At 34.3% G+C, this 26,808-nt stretch overlaps 2 protein-coding genes across 2 annotated transcripts; both read left to right on the plus strand.

Moving 5' to 3' along the window:
• Positions 1–1,180: 1,180 nt before the first annotated feature.
• LOC101217979 (cell polarity protein mor2) lies at positions 1,181–14,313 on the plus strand. Its single transcript, XM_004141550.3, has 17 exons — positions 1,181–1,792; positions 2,184–2,302; positions 3,168–3,213; positions 3,394–3,466; positions 3,550–3,607; positions 4,215–4,310; positions 4,575–4,692; positions 4,801–5,067; positions 5,490–5,591; positions 5,765–6,122; positions 6,198–6,311; positions 7,046–7,677; positions 7,784–7,980; positions 8,160–8,382; positions 8,558–8,677; positions 9,725–10,495; positions 10,930–14,313. The coding sequence occupies exons 1-17, from the start codon at positions 1,676–1,678 to the stop codon at positions 13,996–13,998; spliced, it is 6,480 nt and encodes a 2,159-aa protein (XP_004141598.1). The 5' UTR covers positions 1,181–1,675; the 3' UTR covers positions 13,999–14,313.
• A 1,511-nt stretch (positions 14,314–15,824) lies between these two features.
• Positions 15,825–17,552, plus strand: LOC101208708. Its single transcript, XM_004141432.3, has one exon. It carries the CDS (start codon positions 15,871–15,873, stop codon positions 17,167–17,169), a length of 1,299 nt encoding a protein of 432 aa, XP_004141480.2. The 5' UTR covers positions 15,825–15,870; the 3' UTR covers positions 17,170–17,552.
• Positions 17,553–26,808: the final 9,256 nt, after the last annotated feature.

Genomic DNA, 26,808 nt, shown 5'->3' on the forward strand with positions numbered 1-26,808 from the left:
TTAATTTAGCTTGTGATAATTTGTATTTGATTTCTAATTTCTAATTATTTGACATTTAATAGTGTGTTATTTCTATTTAATTGTTATAACTTGTATTTGCGTTCTTCATCTGGGTTATCTTATTGTGAAGACTTTCTTGTCAGCATTCTTTTTCAATCACTTAAAACATAAACCGAATTAGAAATTAGTATAAAATAGTAATGAGAAGGTAACCACATGATCGTTAGAAAGTGTAAAATGATATTGTACAAGTAATAAGATATTAGTCACGTGGTAATCATAAAGTAATGCTATCAGATGACTACCTAAATTTAAAACAACATATATGTATCAGACAGTCATTAGTCTATTATAAAGCTATCAGACATATATAAAAAAACTATCAAAGGGCTACCCAAATTTAAAACAGCTCATATGTATAATGTATTTGGCTATCACAAACTAATTTGTTATATCATACGACTATGAGAAGTTTATCATACAAATTTTAAAACTATAAAAAAGGCTACCAAATTTAAAACAACACATAAGTATTAGACGACTATAAAAAATAATTAGATATATGAAACAACTATGAAAATGCTATCCAAATTAAGAAGAAGAATGAATTAGCACGCAATAAATTCGAAACGAGGGTAGTTTCGTTTTTTCTTTTCGGTTCATTGACGATTTTAAGTTGAATTTATAAATTTGTTACTTTTACAATTTAAAAAACGACATGAATTTTATCGTAAATGTTTTGCTACTTTTACAAACATCTCATTTTTTCTTTTAATAAAATATACAAATATTTGAGAATTAATTACGCTATGTAATTCTAATAAATATTCTAAATAGATTCTCTAGTGCATAAACATTGTAATTGTTTAGCGATCATTAAAATTATTTATAAAATATAGTAAAAAATCGGACAAAATAGTGTCTTGATTTTTAGAGATTACGTTGATTTATGGAATGGAGATATTTTTGTATGTATATATTTATATTTTACAAATTTTTGATTTAAAATAAGTTATAGGTTAATAACATAAAAAAAAAAAGAAAAATTGTCATGAATATATAAAAAGAAAAACTTTATGGCGAATATAACAAAAAATTGATGAGTTTTGCTTTTTATATTTTTGCTAATTTTTAAAATGTTAATGAAAAAAATACATAAAATTAGTTGTTGAATTGGCAAAAGAGAAAAAATAAAATAAAAAATCGACCGAAAATTTGTTGTATGTTGGGAAGAAGATGATCCGCAGCTGTTATTCCATTTCTTCTTGATTCAATTTCCATCAATTCTCAATCTTCATGATGAAATTCTGTGAAAAATGAAGCATCTTCCTCTCGAATTCTTGCACGGTTTCCGCCAGATCCTATACGCCTTCCTACACAAAGCTCCATTGCTTCTTCTTCTTCATCAAATCCCCTTTTTTTCATCTGAATTCTCTTCTGATTTCTAGGGATTTCTACTCTCATCTTCCTTTACCTGTTTTACTTTCTGGGTTTCTTTCTTTCTTCCTCATGAACCCACCCTTGTCGATGTAGCGATCTTCTTGATGTCTCTTGTCGAGCGGCTTCTGAAATTACAACCCTGAACTCTCGGAACCAAATCAAGGGGATTTGTGATTCATCCAAGCGTTACTCAAGGAAAGAGGGGTTGTGAAGTTTATGCTAGCTTAGTGTGATTATGGTGAGTATGGTCAAAGACGGGAAGGCTGGAAGTGCTGCTAAGCTTATAGTTGATGCTCTGCTTCAGCGGTTCCTCCCCCTTGCTCGGCGTCGAATCGAGACCGCTCAAGCTCAGGTTCAGTTTTTGCTTTTGTTTCCCCTCTAGAAAATTTCATGGGCAGTTCTCTTAGTCCCCCATCTCAAATAAGAAGATGAAGAATGGGTTATAATAATCAATTTTGTTGTAAATTTGAAGTTTTTTGATGGTGGTTGTTTGTGTAATATCCTCTCTGATGAATCAAGGTTGTATAGCGTATATTTTCTGGAACTCCAATAGATTGTTTTCTGTTTTTCTGGGTGCCATTAGTCCAGTGCTTATTGATGAGTATATTGTATTGTTGTTCTCTGCATTCTGATGGCAGCACGTATTGAAATCCATTTTTCATGCCCATTTTTGTTGTCTAATACTTTTTAGTCTTTTGTAAACAGTCCTCCACTTTATTAACTTGTCTGTTTCCAATTTGTAGGATGGACAATATCTTCGACCATCGGATCCTGCCTACGAGCAAGTGCTGGATTCCTTAGCTATGGTTGCGAGACACACACCTGTGCCTCTTTTAGAGGCTCTTCTTCGATGGAGAGAAAGGTGCCTCAACTTTTCCAGTCTTCTTTCTATTTTCACGCTTCCTTCTACTCTGTGTGACGACCTTAACAAATCAACACATATATTTGTTCTATATGTTGTACAACTGTGTCTTTGAGTTTCTAGGGGAACTTTTTGCGTCTGCCTTCTTTGTTAGTGTCAGTTTATTAGGTTGAACCAAACACTAACTTGCTTTTCACGGAAAATTGGAATTAGTTTAGGAGAAAGTCTTTTTCTTTTATTATTTATTATGTAATATTTGCTTAGCTAACATTCGTTGACGACGTCTAATTTTTTGAAGCTTTTTAGAAAATGAATACAGGCAACTTATCGTAATTTTGTTGCATGTATCTGTGTGTTGATTTTCTTTATTTTTTTATGATCACAAACAGCGCCCTACAAATTAATAAAACGTAAATTGTTCCTGAAAAATTCAACTAAAATAAGATGATAAACATTCTCATGTCAAGGAAACTGAGATTGTGAAGAAGTTTCTATTGGCAGTGTAGTTAAACAGATGTCTCATTTCCTGCACCTAGGTTGTTGTTGCGCTTAATAATAGATTCCTTCCATTTCCTAATATATATTATAATGAAATAATAAAACATGTATATATAGATACACATTATGACGATGGCCTATAATGGGAGTGTGGATGTTCACATGGAGCTATTTTGTATAGTTTTTGACTTTTGTTCTTTAAAGTTCTCCATCCTTTTGCCTTGATGTTTGCCCTTTAAGATATTTTTCTAGGCTAAGAGACTGCAGTCAAAGAAAACTTTTTCTTCCAAAAGAGAAAAAAAAGGGAAAAAAGAAAGAAATTCTTTTGATGGTTTATTTATATTTTCTCTTTCCCCCCTCATTGCAGCGAATCTCCCAAGGGTGCAAATGATGCATCTACTTTCCAAAGAAAGGTTTGCTTATTCTGTGAAAACTATTTAATATTGCTGTCGTTATTATTTTGTTTCAAAATAATTTGTACCAATAGAGAGATGGATAGTGTTTTTGATATGGGGGTTACTTTAAAATCCCTTGTCCAGAGATGTTTGCTTTATTAACTTGAAGTTATAATGATATGCATGCTTGGGGCTTAGCTTGCAGTTGAGTGCATATTTTGCTCAGCGTGTATTCGCTTTGTGGAGTGCTGCCCTCAGGAAGGACTTACTGGTGCGCACATTGTTGTATCAATTTTTTTTTGTTTTTTTCTCTTTTTTCTTTTGTAGCTAATTGATAGCGGTTTATCATTGTAGAGAAGCTTTGGTCTGGCCTTGAAAACTTCGTTTTTGATTGGCTAATTAATGCTGACAGGTAAGGTTGCTTTGGCATAGTTAATGAACAATGCAGTTTTTTATTTTCTTTTTGGCGTGGGTATAACGTTTCATTAAAATAAATAGACCATATGAAATTTAGTAATTGCTTGAATGACTTCAAAATTTCCTTTCCTTATTGTTGATTTTTTCCATATACAGTGGTAAGTGCTATTTTATTATTATTATTTTTATTTTTTTTAAAAATGTTCTTTTGTTTTTTTGTTTTTGTTTGAGTTTTGGTGGTTTTGTTTTGAGTCTTGCCTTGATACTGAGGATAGGAGTTTGGTAACTTGCAACTTTTCAAATATCAACGAAAGTTTTGCGTTTCATGTTCAAAAAGAGAAAAGAAAGAAAGAAAGCCGGAGGATAGCATTGAAGTTTTGCTTGTGCAGTGTTATTATTCTTCAATTTTCACCAGTAACTTATAAGTATTGTTATTAGATTTATCGCCTTTGTTTATTAGGCAGGACCTATGATCATTATTAGACAATGACTTCAATGCCCAGTTATAGGCAAACAATCTAGGGAGACTTGCTTGTATTTATACCTTCTGTTTTCATTATTGAAAGGAAACAAAACTTAGGTTTGGTTAAATGTCATTGCAGGGTTGTCAGCCAGGTTGAATATCCATCATTAGTTGATTTGCGAGGGCTTCTTTTGGATCTTGTTGCACAACTTTTAGGTGCTTTATCTCGCATCAGGTAAACAATTTTGTTTTACCATTTAAAAATTGTTTGAGTTGGATTTTTTGGGTGTAATACTTTTGGAGTAATTATCGGGTTTACGTAAGCATTTGTTTATCATGCATGCATGTCAATTGATACTTGCTTTATTTTAATGTTTTAGGATCAGTATGAACTAGTTCTGCTTTGCACTTCTCTCTCCCATCACAAGCTTATGTTTATATTTGTTTTACTTTAATTAAAAGGGATGAAAACATTGGTGCCTGTGTCATTATTTTGCAGATTTAGTTCTGTGACTGAACGCTTCTTCATGGAACTCAATACACGTAGGATAGACACCAGTGTTGCACGAAGTGAAACTCTTAGTATCATCAATGGGATGCGCTACCTTAAGCTTGGGGTATGCATATAGCTTTTATTTATGCAAGGTCATGTAAGGACAATGACATACTTTTATTTATGCAAAGTTATCTAAAGATAATAGGATAATATCAACTACAATTCCTAGGTTAAGACCGAGGGAGGACTGAATGCATCTGCCTGCTTTGTGGCTAAAGCCAACCCTCTCAATCGTGCTCCACATAAGCGCAAAAGTGAGCTTCACCATGCACTCTGCAACATGCTTTCAAACATCCTTGCTCCACTGGCAGATGGAGGTAAAGGCCAATGGCCACCTTCTGGGGTCGAACGTGCACTTACCTTATGGTATGAAGCTGTTGGACGAATTCGAACACAGCTGATGCATTGGATGGATAAACAGAGCAAACACATAACTGTAAGTGGGATCTGTTTTGCTCCCTCCTGTGAGAAATTCAATATTTTATTTTATACATTAAAGCTATAAATTTGGGATGGAGTTTCAGTTTTTTCTTTTTTGGCTCTTTGGCATGAAAATTTTGTGTCTGAAGAGTCAGCCTTAATTACCTAAACTATACTCCGGATATACTGTTTGGAGTTAAATATATGCTAAAGTAATTATATTTCTAACAGCTAGATACTGCTAAAAATTGGTTGGTTAAAAGATAGTTTCCCAAATTGATGAGATTGTCTTCTCTGGGAATAGCTAAGCAATACTTTGGTTGGCTAGATAACTATGATGGCGTCATAATATTTTTGGATTTTTTATGTTAACATTCTTCTTCATATCCATGTCTGTTTTTCCTCTTGTGCTTTACGCTAGTGTTCTTTGTGTTCTAGGTTGGTTATCCATTGGTCACTCTTCTTCTCTGTCTTGGCGACCCTCAAATATTTCACAACAACTTGAGTCCCCACATGGAGCAACTCTACAAGCTTCTTAGAGTAAGTTCCATTTACTTTTGAACTAAGGAGGTAAATGAGAACTTCAACTAATTCTAATAAGATCCTTGACACTTTTTCAATGTTTGATGTGGGAAGTTTCTTCAAAAGGAGACTGAAATATGCCATCCTGTTTCCATTGCCCAAATTCACGAAACTTTATTTTGATTGTGCAGGACAAAAATCATCGATTTATGGCCTTGGACTGTCTTCATCGGGTTTTAAGGTTTTACTTGAGTGTTCATGCAGCTAATCAGGCCCCAAATCGTATATGGGATTACTTAGATAGTGTGACATCTCAACTGCTTACGGTTCTAAAGAAAGGATTGCTTACTCAAGATGTTCAACATGATAAACTAGTTGAATTTTGTGTGACTATTGCGGAACATAATCTTGATTTTGCCATGAACCACTTGTTGTTGGAACTATTAAAACAAGATAGTTCTGGTGAGGCAAAAGTCATCGGCCTTCGTGCTCTCCTTGCCATTGTTACATCTCCTTCAGGCCAGCACACTGGCTTGGAGATATTTAGAGGTAACCAACTAGTTAGGAGCCTCTGTTGTCAAAATCTTTGTTTTCTTAATCTAATCAACTTTGTTGCATTAGCAGGTCATGATATTGGCCACTATATTCCCAAGGTGAAGGCAGCAATTGAATCAATTTTAAGGTCTTGTCATAGAATATACAGTCAGGCTCTTCTAACTTCTTCAAGGACCAACATTGGTAATTTGTTTTCATGTTTTACATGTTGGTTTGAAGGAAGATAGTAGAATGAGAAAAAGGATAAACCATGGAAATCTAGCCTGATTATTGTTCTTATTATTGTTAATGTTGTAATCCTTACTATTATGCTTCAGGTCTTTGAGGTGCATAATAGGAGAGTCTGCTTAACTTGATAATAAGATGAGATTACAAAAGTGTACTTGGTGCTTACATGTTTGGCATGATGAACACCTTACTGCTAAATTATGTTGTCTGAACTGCCATATAAGAGTCAAAAGTAAAATCTTCAACATTAAATGGTTTTGAATCAGCACCCCAGGAAGTAATCCTAGTTTTAATAAATCTATAAACGTGGTTTTCTTTGTACATAATTTTAAAAAATCCTGTGATTATATCTGAAGTTAGTGAAGAACCACATGCTACCTACAAAACTTTTCTTCTTTGTGAAGTTGACAATCTCCAATTATCGGATCTTGTGAATTTATATTTGTTTTAGATGTTGCGTGCTACTGACAAGAATGGTTCGGGTCTCTTTTGTTGGTATTGTTTTGCCTGTTTCATGACATGCTAATTTAAACTTTAGATCGTTTAATCTTTAACATTTCTCTTCTTTCTATAGTTTAATGTTTGTCTACTCAAGTTAAACTTATCACTTGATCTTATCTTTCCTATAGTAAAAGATCCAGCTTTTTATTTTTTATGGGAAAATGAAAAATTAATTATTCTGTTTTCAGATTCTGTAACAAAGGAGAAGTCCCAAGGATATCTATTCCGGTCAGTCCTGAAGTGCATACCGTATTTGATCGAAGAAGTTGGAAGAAGTGATAAAATAACTGAGATAATACCTCAGCATGGAATTAGTATTGATCCTGGTGTTCGTGAAGAAGCAGTTCAGGTATTGAACCGGATAGTAAGATATCTTCCTCATCGTCGCTTTGCAGTAATGCGAGGGATGGCTAACTTCATCTTACGGCTTCCGGATGAATTTCCACTTCTTATACAAACATCACTGGGGCGCTTATTGGAGCTAATGCGATTTTGGAGAGCTTGTTTGATTGAGGATCGTTTGGAAAATGATGTGCATGATGAAAAGCGCACAGTTCAAAGAACTGATGGGTTCAAGAAGCCGTCATTTCATCAGTCAGGAGAAGTAGTTGAATTTCGTGCTTCTGAAATAGATGCAGTTGGTTTGATCTTCCTTAGTTCTGTGGATAGTCAAATTAGGCATACAGCATTGGAGTTATTACGCTGTGTACGTGCCTTGCGGAACGACATTCGAGACCTTGCAATGCTTGACCAACCAGATTATACTCTTAAATATGACGCCGAACCAATATTTATCATAGATGTCCTAGAGGAGCATGGGGTATTTTTCTTTCAATGTTTTTTGCATGTCTTTGCTGTTTTTTTTCACTTTACCCACCGAACTGCTAGGATTTGATGATATGTCAAACTTGATTTATCAACTACAGGATGATATCGTTCAAAACTGTTACTGGGATTCTGGGCGCCCGTTTGATTTGAAGCGAGAATCTGATACAATACCTCCAGATGTTACTCTTCAGTCCATAATATTTGAAAGCCCTGATAAGAACAGGTGGGCACGCTGTCTCAGTGAGTTGGTTAAGTACTCTTCTGAGCTGTGCCCAAGTTCTGTTCAGGAAGCAAGGTAAATATTGCCTTTCTCAAAATTATGCTTTCTTGACAATTATAATTTAAAGAATTGGGCCTAATCTTGTATGAGTTGCTCCCAACATGGAACCCTATTATGTCTCTCTGAGATTTAATGGCCAATATTGAAAGTTTCTACTCCAGGATGTGCTTTGTAAACAAAATTTTGGTTGGCAGGGTTGAGGTTTTGCAACGTCTTGCTCATGTCACACCAGTTGATTTAGGTGGAAAGGCTCATCCATCTCAAGATTCAGACAACAAATTGGATCAGTGGTTAATGTATGCGATGTTCTTATGTTCGTGCCCACCAGCTCCCAGAGAAAGTCCTGCCTCGGGAAAAGCCAAAGATCTTTATCACCTTATTTTTCCTTCAATAAAGTCTGGATCAGAATCCCACGTGGTGAGCACATTTTCTAGATAAATTTTCTGCCTCAACTTTCCATCTTCCTTTCCCTTTTTTGGGCCTCTTATGGGTCGTCAATTGTTAAAATTGAATTTGTAAGTTTGCTTGTTTATTACCTAACTACATTAAATTTACCTATTGATACTGAAGTTTGTCAGTGTTCCTATTTCAGCATGCAGCGACCATGGCTCTTGGCCACTCGCATTTTGAAGCATGTGAATTAATGTTCAGCGAGCTAGCATCTTTTATTGATGAGGTTTCCATGGAGACGGAGGGAAAGCCAAAATGGAAGGTATTATCCAAGATTTAATCGAGGTGCATTATCCTTTATTAAATGATATTTGTGAAGCAGTGTCAAAATTTGTACACTGGGAGTGTAGATAATTACAGAAGTACACTGGGAGTGTAGATAAACTATACTTACAAAAAGGTTGTCTAATTTGCACCAAGATAATGCAAAAATGGAAATAGAATCTTCTGAATCAGAAGAAGTAATACTCACTAAAGCCAAATTTTTTTACTCACAAGTATAATCCAAACAATGGAATTGGAACATTGACCCAGTAGAAATATAGTATTTTTCTTTATTGTTTCATTATGGAATTTTCATATGAGACAACAAAAACAAGTAAGTAACTGAGAAGAAGAAGGAAGAATTAAAATCCACTTGTCACCAGTTTAGAATATCTAGCAACCATTTTAGAATATCAAGTAAAGAAGACCACTTTGTTACCTTTGTCATTTTAATTTCTTCTAAAATTTTTCTTTTTCTGACTAGTAGGAGTTTTCTAATAATTACTTTTTTTGAGATATCAGTATTTTTCATGTTGGTTTATCAATTATGGGCATACTTGTAGTTTAGTCTCTGGCTCTTGTATTATTTGGAGTTCATTGCTTCTTTTGTTTGTTTTTCTTTTTACTTCATTTGAGAGTTTGTATCTTTATTTTTCATTTTTTTGTATATCAATGAAAAGTTTGTTTCTTGTTTAGTAAAGGTCTAAACAATTGTATCTGGTACTTCTTGTTCTTCAATTTATTTCTTGGTCATTATTAGTTGTCCAGTTGTGATTTGTGATCTATTTTGTTATTTTACTTTCCCTCGAATGAAACTATTTTTGTAGATAAAGCTGAATTAGTTGAATGTCATACATGCATGGTTTTTCCCTCATTCATCTACTTGAAGTTCCTTTAAGGAGGGCCAAATAAGTTTGTTGCATTTATTATTATGATGAAAGTCAGGTCAATGTTGGGAAGATGTGCATTTATTTTTCCCCAGAGTACTAGTTGCTTTCTGTTAAAGTTTCTTCTTATGGTGACTTACTGACTTCCGTACTTACAGAGCCAAAAGCCGCGCCGTGAGGAGCTTCGTACTCATATTGCAAGTATATATCGTACTGTTGCAGAGAAAATCTGGCCTGGCATGCTGGCCCGTAAATCAGTTTTTCGTCGTCACTATCTCAAGTTCATTGATGAAACAACCAAACAAATCTTGACAGCACCTTTGGAGAGCTTTCAGGAAATGCAACCTCTTCGTTATTCACTTGCTTCTGTTCTGAGATCCTTAGCCCCAGAATTTGTTGATTCAAGGTCAGAGAAGTTTGACCTTAGAACTAGAAAACGGTTATTTGATCTTCTACTCTCCTGGTCTGATGATACAGGCGGAACATGGGGCCAGGATGGGGTCAGCGATTATAGACGTGAAGTAGAACGTTACAAATCTTCTCAACATGCTCGGTCGAAAGATTCAGTAGATAAGATATCATTTGATAAAGAACTTAGTGAACAAATTGAAGCAATCCAGTGGGCCTCCATGACTGCTATGGCCTCACTCTTGTATGGACCCTGCTTTGATGATAACGCGAGGAAAATGAGTGGCAGGGTCATTTCTTGGATAAATAGTCTTTTTATTGAACCTGCACCTAGGGCTCCTTTTGGTTACTCACCAGCTGATCCGAGAACTCCATCATACTCCAAGTCCGTCGATGGTGGTCGTGGCACTGCTGGTCGTGATAGGCAAAGAGGGGGTCACAACCGTGTCTCTTTAGCAAAATTGGCTTTGAAGAATCTCCTGATAACAAATTTGGACCTGTTTCCCGCTTGCATTGATCAGGTGAGTATACCTTCTATGACTTATTGTTAAAATTCAACTGTGAGCTCCTTATAAAAGAAAAAGTTTAAATTCAACCGAGTTCTCTTTTAAAGGTTATAAATTGAAAAGAGAGTTTTTGATAGGATATTAGGATGTGTCAGTATTCATACATTTTGTGGATATTTTTGTGCTCTCAAAGGAAAAGGAAAAGGCTAAAACTCCAAGAATGAAATATAAAGGGTTTTGATTATTGAGTTATAATGTTGAAACAAGAATCATATGGTCAAGTGTAAGGATTATGATTATTGCTTGATTTATTAGAATATTGTATGAAAAATGACACTTTTGGTCTGAGGTTTGGTTTAACTGTTTAGGCTCTTCCAAACTCAACCATTTTACTCATGAGGTTTGCATTTGGTATCATTCATGGCTAATTGGCTACTTTTCTATTTCAGTGCTACTACTCCGATGCTGCCATAGCTGATGGTTACTTCAGTGTTCTGGCAGAAGTATATATGCGGCAAGAGATACCAAAATGTGAAATCCAAAGGCTCTTAAGCTTAATTCTGTACAAAGTTGTGGACCCTAGTAGACAAATCCGTGATGATGCTCTTCAAATGCTTGAAACTCTTTCTGTTCGCGAATGGGCTGAAGATGGCACTGAGGGGTCAGGGAGCTATCGAGCAGCCGTTGTTGGTAACCTTCCTGATTCGTACCAACAATTTCAGTATAAGCTCTCATGTAAACTTGCAAAAGATCACCCTGAATTGAGTCAACTGCTTTGTGAGGAGATAATGCAAAGGCAACTTGATGCAGTTGATATCATAGCTCAACATCAGGTTCTCACGTGCATGGCTCCGTGGATTGAGAACCTTAATTTCTGGAAACTCAAAGACTCGGGTTGGAGTGATAGACTTCTTAAAAGCCTTTACTATGTCACGTGGCGGCATGGGGATCAGTTCCCAGATGAAATTGAAAAGCTCTGGAGCACGATTGCTAGCAAACCAAGGAACATTAGTCCTGTTCTGGATTTCTTAATTACCAAGGGAATTGAAGATTGTGATTCTAATGCATCTGCAGAAATAAGCGGTGCGTTTGCCACGTATTTTTCAGTTGCAAAGCGTGTGAGTTTGTACTTAGCACGGATATGTCCTCAGCGTACTATTGATCACCTGGTCTACCAATTGGCCCAGCGCATGTTAGAAGAAAGCATTGAGCTTGTTGGTTTGGGTTCCAAGGGAGATTTGGGTGGAAACTTTGTGTTGGAATTCTCTCAGGGGCCTCCAGTGGCCCAAGTTACTTCTGTTGTGGACAGCCAACCGCACATGTCACCACTACTTGTACGTGGATCCCTTGATGGTCCGCTTAGGAATGCTAGTGGGAGCTTAAGCTGGAGAACAGCTGGTGTAACTGGTCGAAGTGTCTCCGGCCCCCTAAGCCCAATGCCTCCTGAGTTGAACGTTGTTCCAGTAAATGCAGCAGGTCGATCCGGCCAGCTACTTCCAGCTTTAGTAAATATGTCTGGCCCTTTAATGGGTGTTAGAAGTTCAACGGGAACTATACGCAGTCGACATGTCTCCAGGGATAGTGGTGACTATCTCATTGATACGCCAAATTCTGGTGAAGATGGGCTTCATTCTGGGGTTGCTGCTCATGGGGTTAGTGCTAAAGAACTACAGTCTGCACTACAGGGTCATCAGCAGCATTCTCTTACACATGCTGACATAGCACTGATCCTTCTTGCTGAAATTGCATATGAGAACGATGAAGATTTCCGTGAGCACTTGCCTCTGTTATTTCATGTCACTTTTGTTTCGATGGATAGTTCAGAAGACATTGTTCTAGAACACTGCCAGCAATTGCTTGTTAATCTACTATATTCACTTGCCGGCCGACACTTGGAACTTTATGAAGTTGAAAACAATGATGGAGAGAACAAGCAACAGGTTGTGAGTCTGATCAAGTATGTTCAATCAAAGCGTGGAAGCATGATGTGGGAGAATGAAGACCCATCTGTCGTGAGAACTGAACTTCCTAGTGCAGCACTTCTTTCTGCACTGGTTCAGAGTATGGTGGATGCGATCTTCTTTCAAGGTGATTTACGTGAGACTTGGGGGTCAGAGGCACTAAAATGGGCCATGGAATGTACGTCACGTCACCTTGCTTGTCGCTCACACCAGATATACCGTGCACTGCGGCCAAGTGTTACAAGTGATACCTGTGTATCTCTCCTTCGCTGTCTACATAGATGTCTGGGAAATCCTGTACCCCCTGTTTTAGGTTTCATTATGGAAATCTTGTTGACCTTGCAGGTAATGGTTGAGAACATGGAGCCTGAAAAGGTGATACTCTATCCTCAACTCTTCTGGGGGTGTGTGGCTATGATGCATACAGATTTTGTCCATGTATACTGCCAGGTTCTTGAGCTCTTTTCTCGTGTGATTGATCGTTTATCATTCCGGGACAGAACAACTGAAAATGTACTCCTTTCAAGCATGCCTCGGGATGAACTTGATACTAATAATGACATTGGAGACTTCCAACGAATTGAATCTAGAATGGGCTATGAGCTGCCTCCATCTACTGGGAATCTTCCAACATTTGAAGGGGTGCAACCTCTTGTACTTAAAGGTCTGATGTCCACGGTTAGTCATGGTGTCTCAATAGAGGTTCTTTCAAGAATTACGGTGCACTCCTGTGATTCCATTTTTGGGGATGCAGAAACAAGACTTTTGATGCACATCACTGGCCTACTCCCATGGCTCTGCTTGCAACTCAGTAAGGATCCACTGACAGGACCAGCTTCACCACTCCAGCAGCAACATCAAAAAGCATGCTCGGTTGCATCAAATATTTCTATATGGTGTCGTGCAAAATCATTGGACGAATTAGCTACTGTTTTCATGGCATACTCTCGAGGTGAGATCAAAAGTATTGAGATCCTTCTTGCTTGTGTCTCCCCTCTACTTTGCAATGAGTGGTTTCCAAAGCACTCTGCACTGGCTTTTGGTCACTTGTTGCGCTTGCTGGAGAAAGGACCAGTCGAATACCAGCGTGTGATACTGCTGATGCTGAAGGCATTACTCCAGCATACTCCTGTAGATGCTTCACAAAGTCCGCATATGTACGCAATTGTCTCGCAGTTGGTTGAGAGTACATTGTGCTGGGAGGCATTGAGTGTATTAGAAGCACTTTTACAGAGTTGTAGTTCAATGACAGGTCCTCACCCACACGAACCAGGGTCCTTTGAAAATGGACATGGTGGATCCGAGGAAAAGGTGCTAGTTCCCCAGACATCGTTCAAAGCTCGCAGCGGACCCTTACAATACGGCATCGTGTCAACATCAGCACCAGGTTCTATTCTTGTGTCGGGGGTTTCAAATGAATCAGGACCTTCTCCAAGAGAGGTAGCTCTGCAAAATACACGACTTATTCTTGGGCGGGTTCTCGATAGCTGCATACTGGGAAAGAGGAGAGAATATAGAAGGTTGGTTCCTTTTGTCACAAGTATTGGGAATCCCTAACTCCACGTCTCTGTAAGTAACTTCTTTTATGTAGAGGCAATGTATATATATATACACGTCAAGAAGTAGTTTTGTAGCTAGTGTTGAATTATATTATGTAGTTCTAGCAAGCTGAGATTCTTTCCATCTATTTAAGCTTTGTAAATGTACGTGTATCTTCTTGCTTACAATGTTAATTTTTTCCTATTTCTATTTTCCCTTAAAAGCTGTTTGGTGAATCACAATTGGATGTGTTTATCCCGGAGTTTGACATTCATGTTTTGATCAAATGTTTTAGACTTGATTTGTGATACTAAGTTCATTATGCTTCGACAATTCTTTCTGTCCGTTTTCACATTTCAAGATTTCATTTCAGTTTTACCCTCAATTTTTACGTGTTCCAACCGTTTTCATATTTTCAATTATATGATTACAATTTAGCTCTCCACAATATCCCCAAAGAGTTAGTTTTACTTCAAAGACAAATTCAGGTATGATGTGACTAGAACTTGACAAGTTGAGTGAGGAGAGAGGTTATATCCAATATTCTTAAACACCACACCACAAGACTAACAAAAGCTTCCTCCATAATGGTGTGTGCAAACTTGCTTTTCCATTTGATCATGGTAAGACGACGTTAAACTAAAATTCAAGAGTTGAATATTTTTTAATTATCTTTACCATATTAAAAGGATGGGAGAAATTTTTTTTTTTGGTCCCTTCTACCTATTGAAAATTCCAATCATATTCATAATCAAACATAGATTCGTAGGTTACATATAGTAAGTAAAGGTTTCAATTAATATTTGATATATTTTATGACTTAATAATAAACAATTGAAAGTTTAAGTTTACAAATTAATCAATGCACTTTTTAGTAGCCATTAAAGTAAGTTGAAAAAGATGAAATCTCTTTACATTCAAAACCCTTTAAATTCTCTTTAACATTTCAAATTCTACAAAAAAAAAAAAAAAAAAGAATAGAACATCTTTCTCCTTCATCCCTATGAATAGTTTCACATATTCTTAAGAAGTTTCATTGCTAAACAAAGAAGAATTGTAACAATTGGTTTTGATTCAAGATATATCTCAATCCTCTATTCAATTTTTTTAAAAAGATATTTATATACCAACTTAAAACTCGTGTTAAGAAAAATGTGATTGTTGTGATTTTTTTGTGTGTTAGTTAGTCTCGTGATATGATTTTGTTGTATAAAAAGTTTTTTATTGTTAATATTTAACATCTTTTATATTATCGATTACGAAGTTTTAGAATTGATATGTAATATGTCTCTTAAAACATTACAATACTTAGTACGCAAATATACGATATAACATAATTACACATTTGATTTCTTAAAATGAAATTAGTTAAGCTAAATATTTATGACGTTACGAAAAAAATAAAATAGTAGAAAGAATAATTAATATCAATTGAAACTCAACAACATTTAAATAATTACATGGTATTGTGTTTGCGTAAATGTTATTAAAGGAACTATAACATTGGGTAAATCCATGAAAGAGATGTTGTGCATATATATGAAAATTGGACTGCTAATGGTGTTATTGAAATATGAACAAATTGATATAGAAGTTATTTTATTTTAAATGAAAGCATAAATGAATGAAGTCCCACTAATTAATGCTAAATTGACGAAACACAAATGATTAATGATATTAATTAAACTACTTAGATTAAAATGAATGTTAATATTATAAAGCACATGGTTTAAGGTTTTACTCTCTCTTTATACATCAAATTTGAATACAAATTATTATTATTTTTTATTTTTTATTTATTATTTAAGAAAAGAAAAAAAAAAAAAAATGTAAGAAATTTATGAAAACGTGACTTCGTCAAAATCCCCAAAAACTTCCCCCAAAATTTCAATGGCTCTTTTCTTCTCCATTTCTAAACTTCATCTTCAACCTAACATCAACATGCCTCTCCCCGATCAAACCCACAACAATTCACCGTCGCCGGTGCCGTCAATCCCTTCTCTACGCCGTGAAGATTCCCCCAACCCCATGGATTTCAACCCTTTTGCCACCGTCCCCTCAATCGTCACATCTGCTGCTGCCGACGTTTCCCACCCTTTCGAGACCGATTGGTTTTCCGACTCGGATTCCGAATCCGACCGTGATGTTAGTTGTTTTGTCACTGATCTTTTCGACAATCGTAGCTTCACCGATCCTTTACACGATCACGATCACGATCACGATGGAGCTTTGTTTTCTGTGCTAGACCCATTTACGCATTCTGTTAACGACTTGGGCGTTTCGGGATTTGAAGGTAGCGGTGAGATTGGATCTAATTATGTTGAGGAGCTGTGGTCGACGTTCGGTGTTGAATCTGATACACGGGTTTCGGAGGTGGATGTAAGCATGCAAATTGCGGATTCTATTACTACTGGCCTTCGTGTTGTTGATGTGGATTCGGATTCGGATTCTGATCCTGGGATTATTGGTGCTTTGCAACTCGTGACAGGGGACGATGTCGAGAATGATGGTAATTGGGTTGAAAGTTCGAATCCTGTCTCGGATACCTTGAACCTTTGTTTTCAGGGTCAGAGGATTTCGTACGAGGATTTTGAATGGGAGGAGGTTGAGGAGCGAGTGGATGAAAGGGAAATTTCGAGCGTAGTGGTTGATAGAGCTGAAGAATTGTCTCTTGCATCGGGTTTTTCTAATGAGGAAGAACCTGGAGAAGAGGTGGGTCGATGGGAAATCCTATTTGTAATGAACGATATCGGAAGGAATAATGATGCTGAGGCGTATATAGCCGATCAAGATGATTACATGTATGCAGCAGAATACGATACCCTTTTTGGGCAATTCGTTGAAAATGATAATGCTTTGAAGGGTAGTCCTCCGGCAGCTAAAAGTGCTGTGGAGAATCTTCCTCTGGTTGAGTTAAAAACAGAGAATACCCTGGCAGAGGAAGTCGTTGTTTGTGCTGTTTGTAAGGATAAATTTTCAATGGAAGAGAAGGTGAGGAAGCTTCCCTGTGGTCACTATTACCATGATGATTGCATTCTTCCATGGCTGAATATTCGAAACACATGCCCTGTTTGCCGGCATGAGTTGCCAACAGATGATCCAGATTATGAGCGTAGGCAGAGTCAGAGGGCGAGTGGCGGCCTGCAATCGGATTTGCAGGTCAGGTACAATTTTGAACTTATAGCTTAATACTAGTGCAATATGTGAAATGCAACCTGTGAATAGGGTCACTCTTAGATGAAGAAAGTTTCTTACGATTTTGCATTTGTAAAGGTTTTGTGGTAAGTATTTCTTTTAAAAATTCTCTGCGTGGAATGGAACTACTAGCATTGCTGTTGATACGCTCAAATTGTCCTCAAAAGGTATCCACTGTGATTCAATGCTTTGTAAGTTCTAGTCATTAATAGTAGGGGGAAATTATATATCTCTTACCCCTTTTTTTTTTTGAAAGATCATCTCTTACCTTTTTGAGTTCAATTTAGGAATTATAATGATTCAGACACAAGACATACTAAGTGCTGGCCTTTGAAATTGTTTACCTGTGAATGTATATTTTTATATGTTTGAGTATATGTTGGTAAACTTGTTAAATTAGGAACCTCCTTTCGTAAACTTTAGTGTGGCGCAATTGCTTGATTTTGGGTCAAAATAATTCTGTGTTGAAGTAAGTTTAATAGGACATGGGGAGGATGATGCTTCTGTCATCGGGTTTTGGTTATTAATAATTACATCCGGTTATTGGATATAGAAATCTTAATGGACGTTATTTAGCCCTTTGCGTGTGTTTCGGATTGTTATCTTCCCCCTAGTATATTAAAAGTAATATTTTTTCATTGTGCTTGGCTACGCATGAAAAATTGTTTTATGGTTGAAGAAACATTTAGTTGTGTTTTTTTGGTTTTCCCCCTAAATCGTTAGTGTGAAAGTGTTCTAATTTAAAATACTTCGAAGTCACTTTTAATCATTCATGATATCAATTGGGATTATATTAAATGAAGATTTTGTTTTTGTAAAAAAAATTATCTCGAGAAATGGCATCTCTCTTAATGATTACTAAAGTGGTGTGGTATGGATCATACATTTTTATAAAATTATTCTTTGTTGTCTTAACGTGTTTAGAAGCAGGTTTCTTTATCAAACAATCTTCCAAAGTCACAGACTTCTAAATTCTGGTGTTAGCTATTGTTGCATTGCGTTTACCCGTGTTATCTTATTGTTCCCTTCTTTAAAATCTCTCAGAAATTGTTTTATGAATTATTATTATGGTATTAATTTCTACATCGTTTGCTTTTATGACTTATCAGATCATCCATTGATTAATCGATTTAGCTGTTCAACCATGGGTTGACATATCAGTAAATAAATAGCACAAGTTCGATAAATGGCAAAATTCACGGTGGACACTTACCCAGTGTCTACAAATTTCTTTGACACCTAAATATGGTAAGGTTAGATAGGCTATCTCAAGAGATTATTCAAACACTCATTGATATTAATAATAATAAAAAGGAGAGATTGATATAGCTGTTCAAAAAAGCATGTGTTTCTTTCCTTGTCTATATGTTGTTTGTTGCTGCTAGAACACTATATAGACTGACATTTTAAGTGGAGGAGTTGTGCCTGCATTTCATTCATGGTCTATATAATGTTTGGTGCAGCTAGAACAAAATATAGACCATGGCATTATTAAACAGAAAGTGGGTTGTGCCTGCATTTCATTTATGTTCTTATGATGTTTGCTGCTACTAGAACATGATATATACTACGGCATATAATTAAATTGAAGGTGTGCTCTGCCTGCATTTCTTTCAATGATTTATATGATGCTTGTTACTGCTAGAACACGATATAAACTATGTCCTTGAACGGAGGGTGAGTTATATGGTAACAACTTTCATCATTTATCCTCATATTCTAGATCGTGTGAATCGTCGAGGACCATTACTTGTCAGTTGTTACCAATGTTTTTATCCAGATTCCCCTTGCTCCCAAGTTTAGATTCAATGATCTATTTTGTTGTGTGGAACTCATTCTTCTGAATTGGAAATTGAATTTTATCCCATTTATCTTTTTTTATGTTCATCATTTCACGTCTTGGTGTATTACTGGGATTTTTGTCTATAAAAGTTGGATTGGAGTATTCTTTTTCAGGTTATAGATAGTGAACATATGAGAAGTTAGCTATTTATTATAGCTATGTTGGTTATGGAGTTGTTTGCTGTTTTGCTTTGTGGTGTGGTTATGTTCAAATCAAATTCTTGTTTTTGATGGGTTAAGCACTTCGAAAACTGCTGAGGAAACATTCATTTTCGCATATATAATTTGAAATTTGAGAACCTTAAATTTAATGAAATGCATAAATATTTGTAAATAAGTTGAACTCTTTTTTCTAAAAAATATAGTTTTTAGATGTGTTTGGTGGCTAATTTGGAAATTTGTATTTGGTACTTTTTGAAAATTGGATTTAATTTAGAACACTCAAATATTCTAAATTTGCTTGATATTGTGGAATTGGTTGACCTTATAGTCTAAAATTTTGGCAAAAATTTGTTTGAGTACTATTTGGTAAAAGAATTTAACGTTTGTTTACAATAATATTTCATTTAATTAGAAGTAATGATACGAAAATCATTATTTTAACATCGAGTTCTTTTTTTTTTCTATATATAATATTTAAAAAGTCTTCATCGCTTTCATAAAAGACAAAATGTTTGGAATATATTAATTTAATTAGGTTTGGGAGAATGAGAAGATTTCAGATAATTATAATTTATAATATTGATATTAATATTATATATAAATAAAAAGAGATATTTGTAATGATATGAAATGAAAGCTCAATTATATACTTACATATATTCTATGACTAAATGTTAAGACAAACATTTAATCATTGTTTTCTCCTTGTCTTTTTTTAATAATTGTTTAGAAAAATTAGAATTAATCATCGCTCGAAGTTGGTTTTTTAATCAAATTATCATCGAACTAATTACGGTCAATTTAGTAAATATTCAAACTGACCTTAACCATCGATGAGAAAATGTCAGCCAATAAGTTATCTTTGAAATACTTTTAAAATTTCTCGATTTAGAACTTTCCTAAACAGACATCGATCGACTGTCTTTAAATCATATATAAAAAGTTGTTCAAAAGATCTAAATCACCAATTTAGCAACTTAAGCTGGTATTTAATTGGGGAGGAAATAACGAAGTAGAGGCTTAAACTAAAGAGATCATCAAGCAACCTACTCTAATAACATCTTAAATCACTAATTTAACCCAGAAGCTCACAGGTAAATGGTAAAATTTAATATAATATCTAACCAGAGATAATCAATTGAACGATGTTAACTTTGGCGATCATTTCTAAGTTTGTAAACAACTATATAACATCTATTAATTTAGTAGGTATTATATAACAAAATTGATTTCTTACCCAAGAAGTGAATCTTCAAGTAACTGTGTCAATTGAATCTCTCCCCGTTATCTTGATTATGCTTTGATGTGATTTTAAAACTCTTAAAACAACTTTTACGTTAGCTTTTAGAATTAATTCTAAAAATATTTCTAACCGTTTAAAATAAGTTTAACTAAAAAAACATTTAGAAATGTAAAGTTAAAAACCGAACAGAAAATTAGAAGTGTATTTATTTTTTTCGCTTTTTTCGATTGCTCGTTAGAGAATTACGATCATCGGCTTTGAAGTGAGCCAAGTCTTTGTCTTATTGTGAATAATATAATATTTAGCTACAATTTATCGATACTTGTTACTATAGAAGAGAGCTTAAAGAGCATTGAAGTTGAAAAAAGAAACAAAGAAAGGGGATATGCATTTGAACAAACTTGATCCCCAACGTTCGAACATTTTATTTTATATTGACATAGAAACTATCGTTGAACTATACTAATGTTACGTTATGTGCATGCATGTACCGTTATCACTACAAGAAAAATCACTTTTTAAAAAATCTATTAAATGTATTAGCAACACGGTAAATGAGCGTTGTTGTAAACGTTTTCATTATGACATAGTAAGAAGGTTTAGTAACTGATTCACCATACACCGTTAACACACGACTTTCACCAACGCTCATATGTTTCTTAAAGTGTACTTTTAGCAACGTATATAATATGTCGCAATTTGTTTTTTTTTATTACAACCATATATTAATTGCAAGGTTGCTTTTAAAGTATTTTTAGTAAGGTAAAAAAGTTGCTGCTAAGTATAGATCATTTTAGATCCTTGTAGGTATCTTTTGAGACATTTGATAAATGCCAGTAAATGCACAGATACGTGAACGTGCACAAAGAAAATGAAACTATTTCACAAACACGCTTGCATACGTTAATAAGCCAACTCTAGAAATTCTTTCAGGTAAATTTTTTTAGTAGATTTAGGTAGCTAGCTTTAAATATATATATTTTGCATTTCTTTTTAGCTTCTTACCTATTGATTTTTGTCTCACTAGAGGATCGTGTAAAGAGTTATGCAATGATTAGTAATAAAGACTTCACATTTTTACTTGTCTCTAGGAAAACATATATATATTTTTTTTGTAGGTTAGAATCAAACCCCTGATTCCATCGTTGATAATATAATTTTTTTTTGTCAATTAAACTATATTCATGTTGATAAAAGAAATTGAACTCTTTGAGTGCAAACAATTGCAAACTATAGTCGTGGTTATAACATGATGAAATGTGTTTTCTCTTCGATCGCTTACTTCCAACTTTAACGTGACTTTAAATCCACATCCAACTTAGAAAGAAATGCTTTCAAATCCTTGATTCTTGAGTTCGATTATGAAATACATAAACCAAATGAAAGCTAAACGAAGTAGTTATGACCAAAAACGAAAAAGGAATAATGTAACGTATTAAGAGTTATATTAAAGTATTTTTTCCTAAAAATTCCAAATGTATTAAAATGAATGCAAATGTTTGTAGACTCAAAATTTATACTATTGTTAAAGTTTAAATGAATGAAATAATTTCTTAAAAATCCAAGGAAAACAAAATATATATAAATAGGGGAAGAAAGATGATAAGAAGTGGTTAGCTATCAAGTCAAAAGTTGCCAAAATAATGCTATTGTGGTTATAATCATCAAAGTTTGATAGTGGATTAAGACTTTAATTAATCCAATTTTTGATGAACAAAAGAAATGGTTAAAGTGATTGTCTTAATCCAAATTAAAAATGCACTACCACTCCCTTAAATGCACTTCTTACCACATTCATTCATTCATTGCACATTCAAATATGGAAATTTAATCACATCAAAGTTCATAACTTACACAATTATGAGTTAATTTATTAGTGTGTATATTGAAGTGAATAAAAAATATGTAATAGATTCCTTTTTATTAGGACGAGTGAGAGAAAACCCTATACAAAGAACTACAAAAAAAAAAAAAAGTATCGATTAATAATCATCGAAAGACTACATTTAGATAAAAGTTTTGAGTGATTTATAACATGATATATATATCTACGAAGATCCGCTGATTAATTCTAATGAATTTATAATAAGAGACATGAATAACACATTTTCGTCAAAATTTTTCCCCTTTCACTTAAAGGTCCAATTTCATCAAATATTATTGACGGCTGACCATCCACTTTCTTAAGAAAGTACATAATTACATTTGACTTGTTAGATATTAAAGATCGTCGTTTTGCCAAAAAAATAAAATAATGAATTAAAACGTGATCTATTCTTTCATTTTCAAAAATTAAAATATCGTCACCAACCTAAAAACTAAGGGAAGAAAATTAAATTTAAAACTTATGTAACATAAAGAAAAGAAAGAATTAGGAGGATGCATTATTTAAATCTCCATTTACCATGTCCAATAATTGAACAACAAATTATATTCTCTCAAATTAATTTTCTTTGAAAAGGTATATAAGAAATGGGGATGCAAAGCAGAATAAATAACAAAAGATGGTTTGTGAAAAGGAAAAAAGGAAACTTGGGCATAATTTGTTTGAAGAACACTATTGGATGAATATGAAGGAATAGAAAGGCAATAGAAATAAAAGCATCTAAAATAGGACAAACACTATAAAGATGTTTTGGGCATTTTCTTCTCTCTCTCTATATATATTATCTAAATTAACCACCAAATTATACAAACCAACAAAGTTCAAATAATGTTCATTTTGGACTCTATCCTATACTTTATAGGACACCCACCACAAAAAAAAAAAAAAAAAAGAGAGAGAACATCACCAAATGCCATTCAACAAATACATATATTGAGGTTGGTTTAATGGGGTACAATGAAAAGTTGCCCATTTTCATAATATATTGTTTCTTCTTTCTTCAATCTCTCTATGCAATTCTTTTCGGATCAAAATTCATTGTACTGACAATCTTTTTTAGTGAGTCGTTTGAGACAATGAATTGAGTTATGAAATTTGAAGTTGATGTATTGAGATTAGAAAGTTTGTGTTTAAAGTATATAGCTAGAAGATGAAGTTTCAAGATAAATATACGAATTAGAAAAAGAGAAAAGTATGACGTTTCTCGATGATTGTGCAAATTTTAACCATTTTTAGTTGGTGGATCAAAAGCATATCGTATGTCTAATTTTAGTCTATACACTTTCAAAAACAAATCACAAAATGTAAATAAAATCCAAAATTTAGTAAGAAAATGGTAATAAATAAGGAATAAAAAAAGCAATAAAGAAACTAAATTTAAGATTGATTGAAATGGAACAAAATTGTAAAGTACGGAGATAAAAACGTACGTCTTTTAGAAAAGAAAACATGAATAGACAAGTTGAGCAATAGGAAGGGTAGGAGGTAGGGGGGGGTGGTGGCACTAAGCCATGCGCACTTTGCCCCCACAAGTTTTCATCTATCATCACCTTCTCTCTTGTCTTAATCTCTCTATTTTTATTTGCCTTTTTTCTTTTCTTTGCTTCCTCCATCATCCTTCTTAACATAATCTTCTTTTCCCCATCAATTTTTTTTTGTCACTTTTGTATATAATGGATTAGTCCAAGTACCCTTTTAATATATATATATATTATTCCATACGATATTGATTCATAAAGCTTCAAAGTAGAGAGAAAAGGAGAAAGAAAAGATTGGTTAATCAAGTTCGTGTACATTTGTGTATTGCTTTTAGTGAAATAACAAGTCTCTAATTCGATTCAATCATTTAGTTAGGTCTACTGCTAACATATACGTCAAAAGACATATGGTTCACCAAAATATTGGTATAACTCTAAGTTACGCACGTTTGATCAACTTTATCTCAAACTATTAGTTTGGTTATATTATTAAAAGACTCTTATAGACAATCTAATCTCGTGCATACCATTTTTCTTAATAATAATATTATTTTTCTATCGAGTGTTGCCTACTTGCACAAAAGAGAATGGCAGTGCATACTGCAGTCAGACTCTTTTTTCCCTATACTTGTAACCTATTCCTTTTAGGGTAATCCAAAATCTACAAAATCAAGCTTATTGACACCTTAAGCCATAGATCTAACAAAACACTGTCAAATTTGAGAAGTGCTTCTAAGTGACAAAAACAACTTCATGGTAATAGTGAACTATTCTCTAGCTTCACTTTAAAGTTGTACAAAAATCCATGAATTCACCATGTAAAGGATCACATAGTATATAGATATCCATAATGTGATGTACACTACAAGTACAATTGCAAAAATGACAGAACAAATGAAGTTTCTGATACAATTGGACAGGAAAACATACTGAAATCTGTACTTTCTACTCAAATATCAAACAAGCTTTAAGATGAGTGAAGGAGAGAAAAAGAGACAAAGAGAGAGAGAGAGATGGTCAAAATCTTTCTAATGACAATGTTGACTAAGCTGTCCACTCAATCAGACAAGAGCCTCAAGTGTGGGGAAGCAGCAATTTTTTTTACTTTTGTTTTTCAAGTTGCTCTTTTTCTTCTCCAGTAAAGATTATGGTATTACATGAATCAAAGAAAAGCTCTTTATTGAGTGGAAGACTAACTTTCAAAGCAAGTACACAATTACTTGCAAGTGTGGCTATTTCTCTCCACCAATCAGACAAGATTTTTCACTCTGAAAGTAACTTTTTACCTTGTTTGAGTTGAGTGTGGTTAGGACCTCAGCTACTCTCTACGTTTTTTTAGCAGCTAGCTAGCAAATTGTGAGCTCAGATTTGACCAGATTTTAAAAATAACATGCTTGATTGAAGCAATCTTATACGGTTGGCCAATACTTTTTTCTAAGCTTAACATTGAAAAACTCCGGCATCTACTGTCCCTCGCTCAGATCACATAAACTTCACAATGATTGAAGTAACAAGACTAAGAAATGATGAACTAAGGTAAAGTTTATGAGTTTATCTTATTTCCCCAAAATCATCTATTCAACAATACATTCGTGAAAGAAAAAATGCTTTATACAAAGGGGTGTTGGGTGTCGACAACTTTTATGTGACGTCAACTAGGACTCTTATTGTTATGAAATCGACAAATAAAGAAAATAAAAAACGTAAGACATAAAGCAATAAAGAATTGACACACAGATATATGTGATTCACTAAAGTGCATTACTCAAGAGAATTTAGAATACATAACACATGCGTAAATAATGTGAATTGCGAGCCCCTCACACTTGATTGCTGGGAGTGCCAGATAATAGATTCAAGATATTCGAACACTTAATGATGTGAGATGACAGTGAAGTTTTCTACTGCGTCTAGAATCTAGATCTCCATCAACTATGAGAATTCGTATATCATGTTAATTTTCCTAAATATTTAGATAAGATATTTCAATGTCTACTACTTTCATGCAATCAGAGAGTATGATTGTATAGTTTCTCTGTGTATAAAGAAACTAAAGATCTTAATTATAGAAAAGTGCCTTCTTTCACCTCAACTTTTAAATTTTGTCCTCATGTTGAGGTCACAGTTGTCTTCATTGTGCTAAACAAATATATATAGGGACTTGGTAAGAAAGTAGTGGTTAGAAAACATAGACCTTTTTCTCTAATTGTTTAAAGAGAAATATGAGACAAGATGAGGCCACCAATAAAAGATTTGAGTACTCTGTTACTCTCAGCAGTGTTTTTAAATGTAGTCCATTTCAAGTGATGCAATAAATAAGCCAGGGTTTATCTATCTTTACAAAACTTAATTTATAACTTTACAAAAATATAATATAATATGATAGTGCCTTGAAAAAAAAATTGAAGTTTTTTCAGCTACTTCTGCCTTTGTAGTGATATCCTCCCTCTTTTTCTTTCTCCTTTTCTATCTTTTTGTGGGAAGGTGGGAGAAGGTTGAGTATGCATTTAAAATTGTAGCCATTATCTTTAATTATTGCTCTGAAATTCTAGGATAAGTGTAAATGATTGGATCAAATTGCACTAATATAACCAAAATAAACCTGAAGGGAGAAAAAGTATCTGCCAAGAGATTTGCATCAGGTACACTTTGTATTCTTACAGTCTTATCCCAAAACTCAAGAATTGATGAAAGAAAAGGTTAAAATGGTAGACGTAGAATTATACTAAGATAATTGGTATCCGTACCTATACAATTCAGACACCAAGAAGAAAGAGACGTTACCTGTAATATAACCTCCCTTTCGTGTTATGATTGGTTCAATCTCACTCATAGCACTCATGGGAGGTTGATCATAGTTTCTCTATCAGGTTCTTGGCCAGATTCCATGTTTCTATATGGGTTTTGGTATCAAAGACCTTTGTAAATTATCTTTTAGGTAGTATCTTACTTAGTTGGAAACCCTCTCTTTAAAGGGAACTTACAAACTTGTTTTTTGTTGTCCATGTATTCTTTTTTTTTTC

Source organism: Cucumis sativus, chromosome 5, assembly GCF_000004075.3.
Source record: "Cucumis sativus cultivar 9930 chromosome 5, Cucumber_9930_V3, whole genome shotgun sequence".
Lineage (NCBI taxonomy): Eukaryota > Viridiplantae > Streptophyta > Magnoliopsida > Cucurbitales > Cucurbitaceae > Cucumis > Cucumis sativus.

Coding starts and splice junctions, on each gene's coding strand:
- LOC101217979 (XM_004141550.3), top strand. CDS start 1,676: ATGGTGAGTATGGTCAAAGACGGGAAGGCTGGAAGTGCTGCTAAGCTT. Junction 3,214..3,393: donor CATCTACTTTCCAAAGAAAG/GTTTGCTTATTC, acceptor CTTGGGGCTTAG/CTTGCAGTTGAGTGCATATT. Junction 8,678..9,724: donor AGGGAAAGCCAAAATGGAAG/GTATTATCCAAG, acceptor CCGTACTTACAG/AGCCAAAAGCCGCGCCGTGA.
- LOC101208708 (XM_004141432.3), top strand. CDS start 15,871: ATGGCTCTTTTCTTCTCCATTTCTAAACTTCATCTTCAACCTAACATC.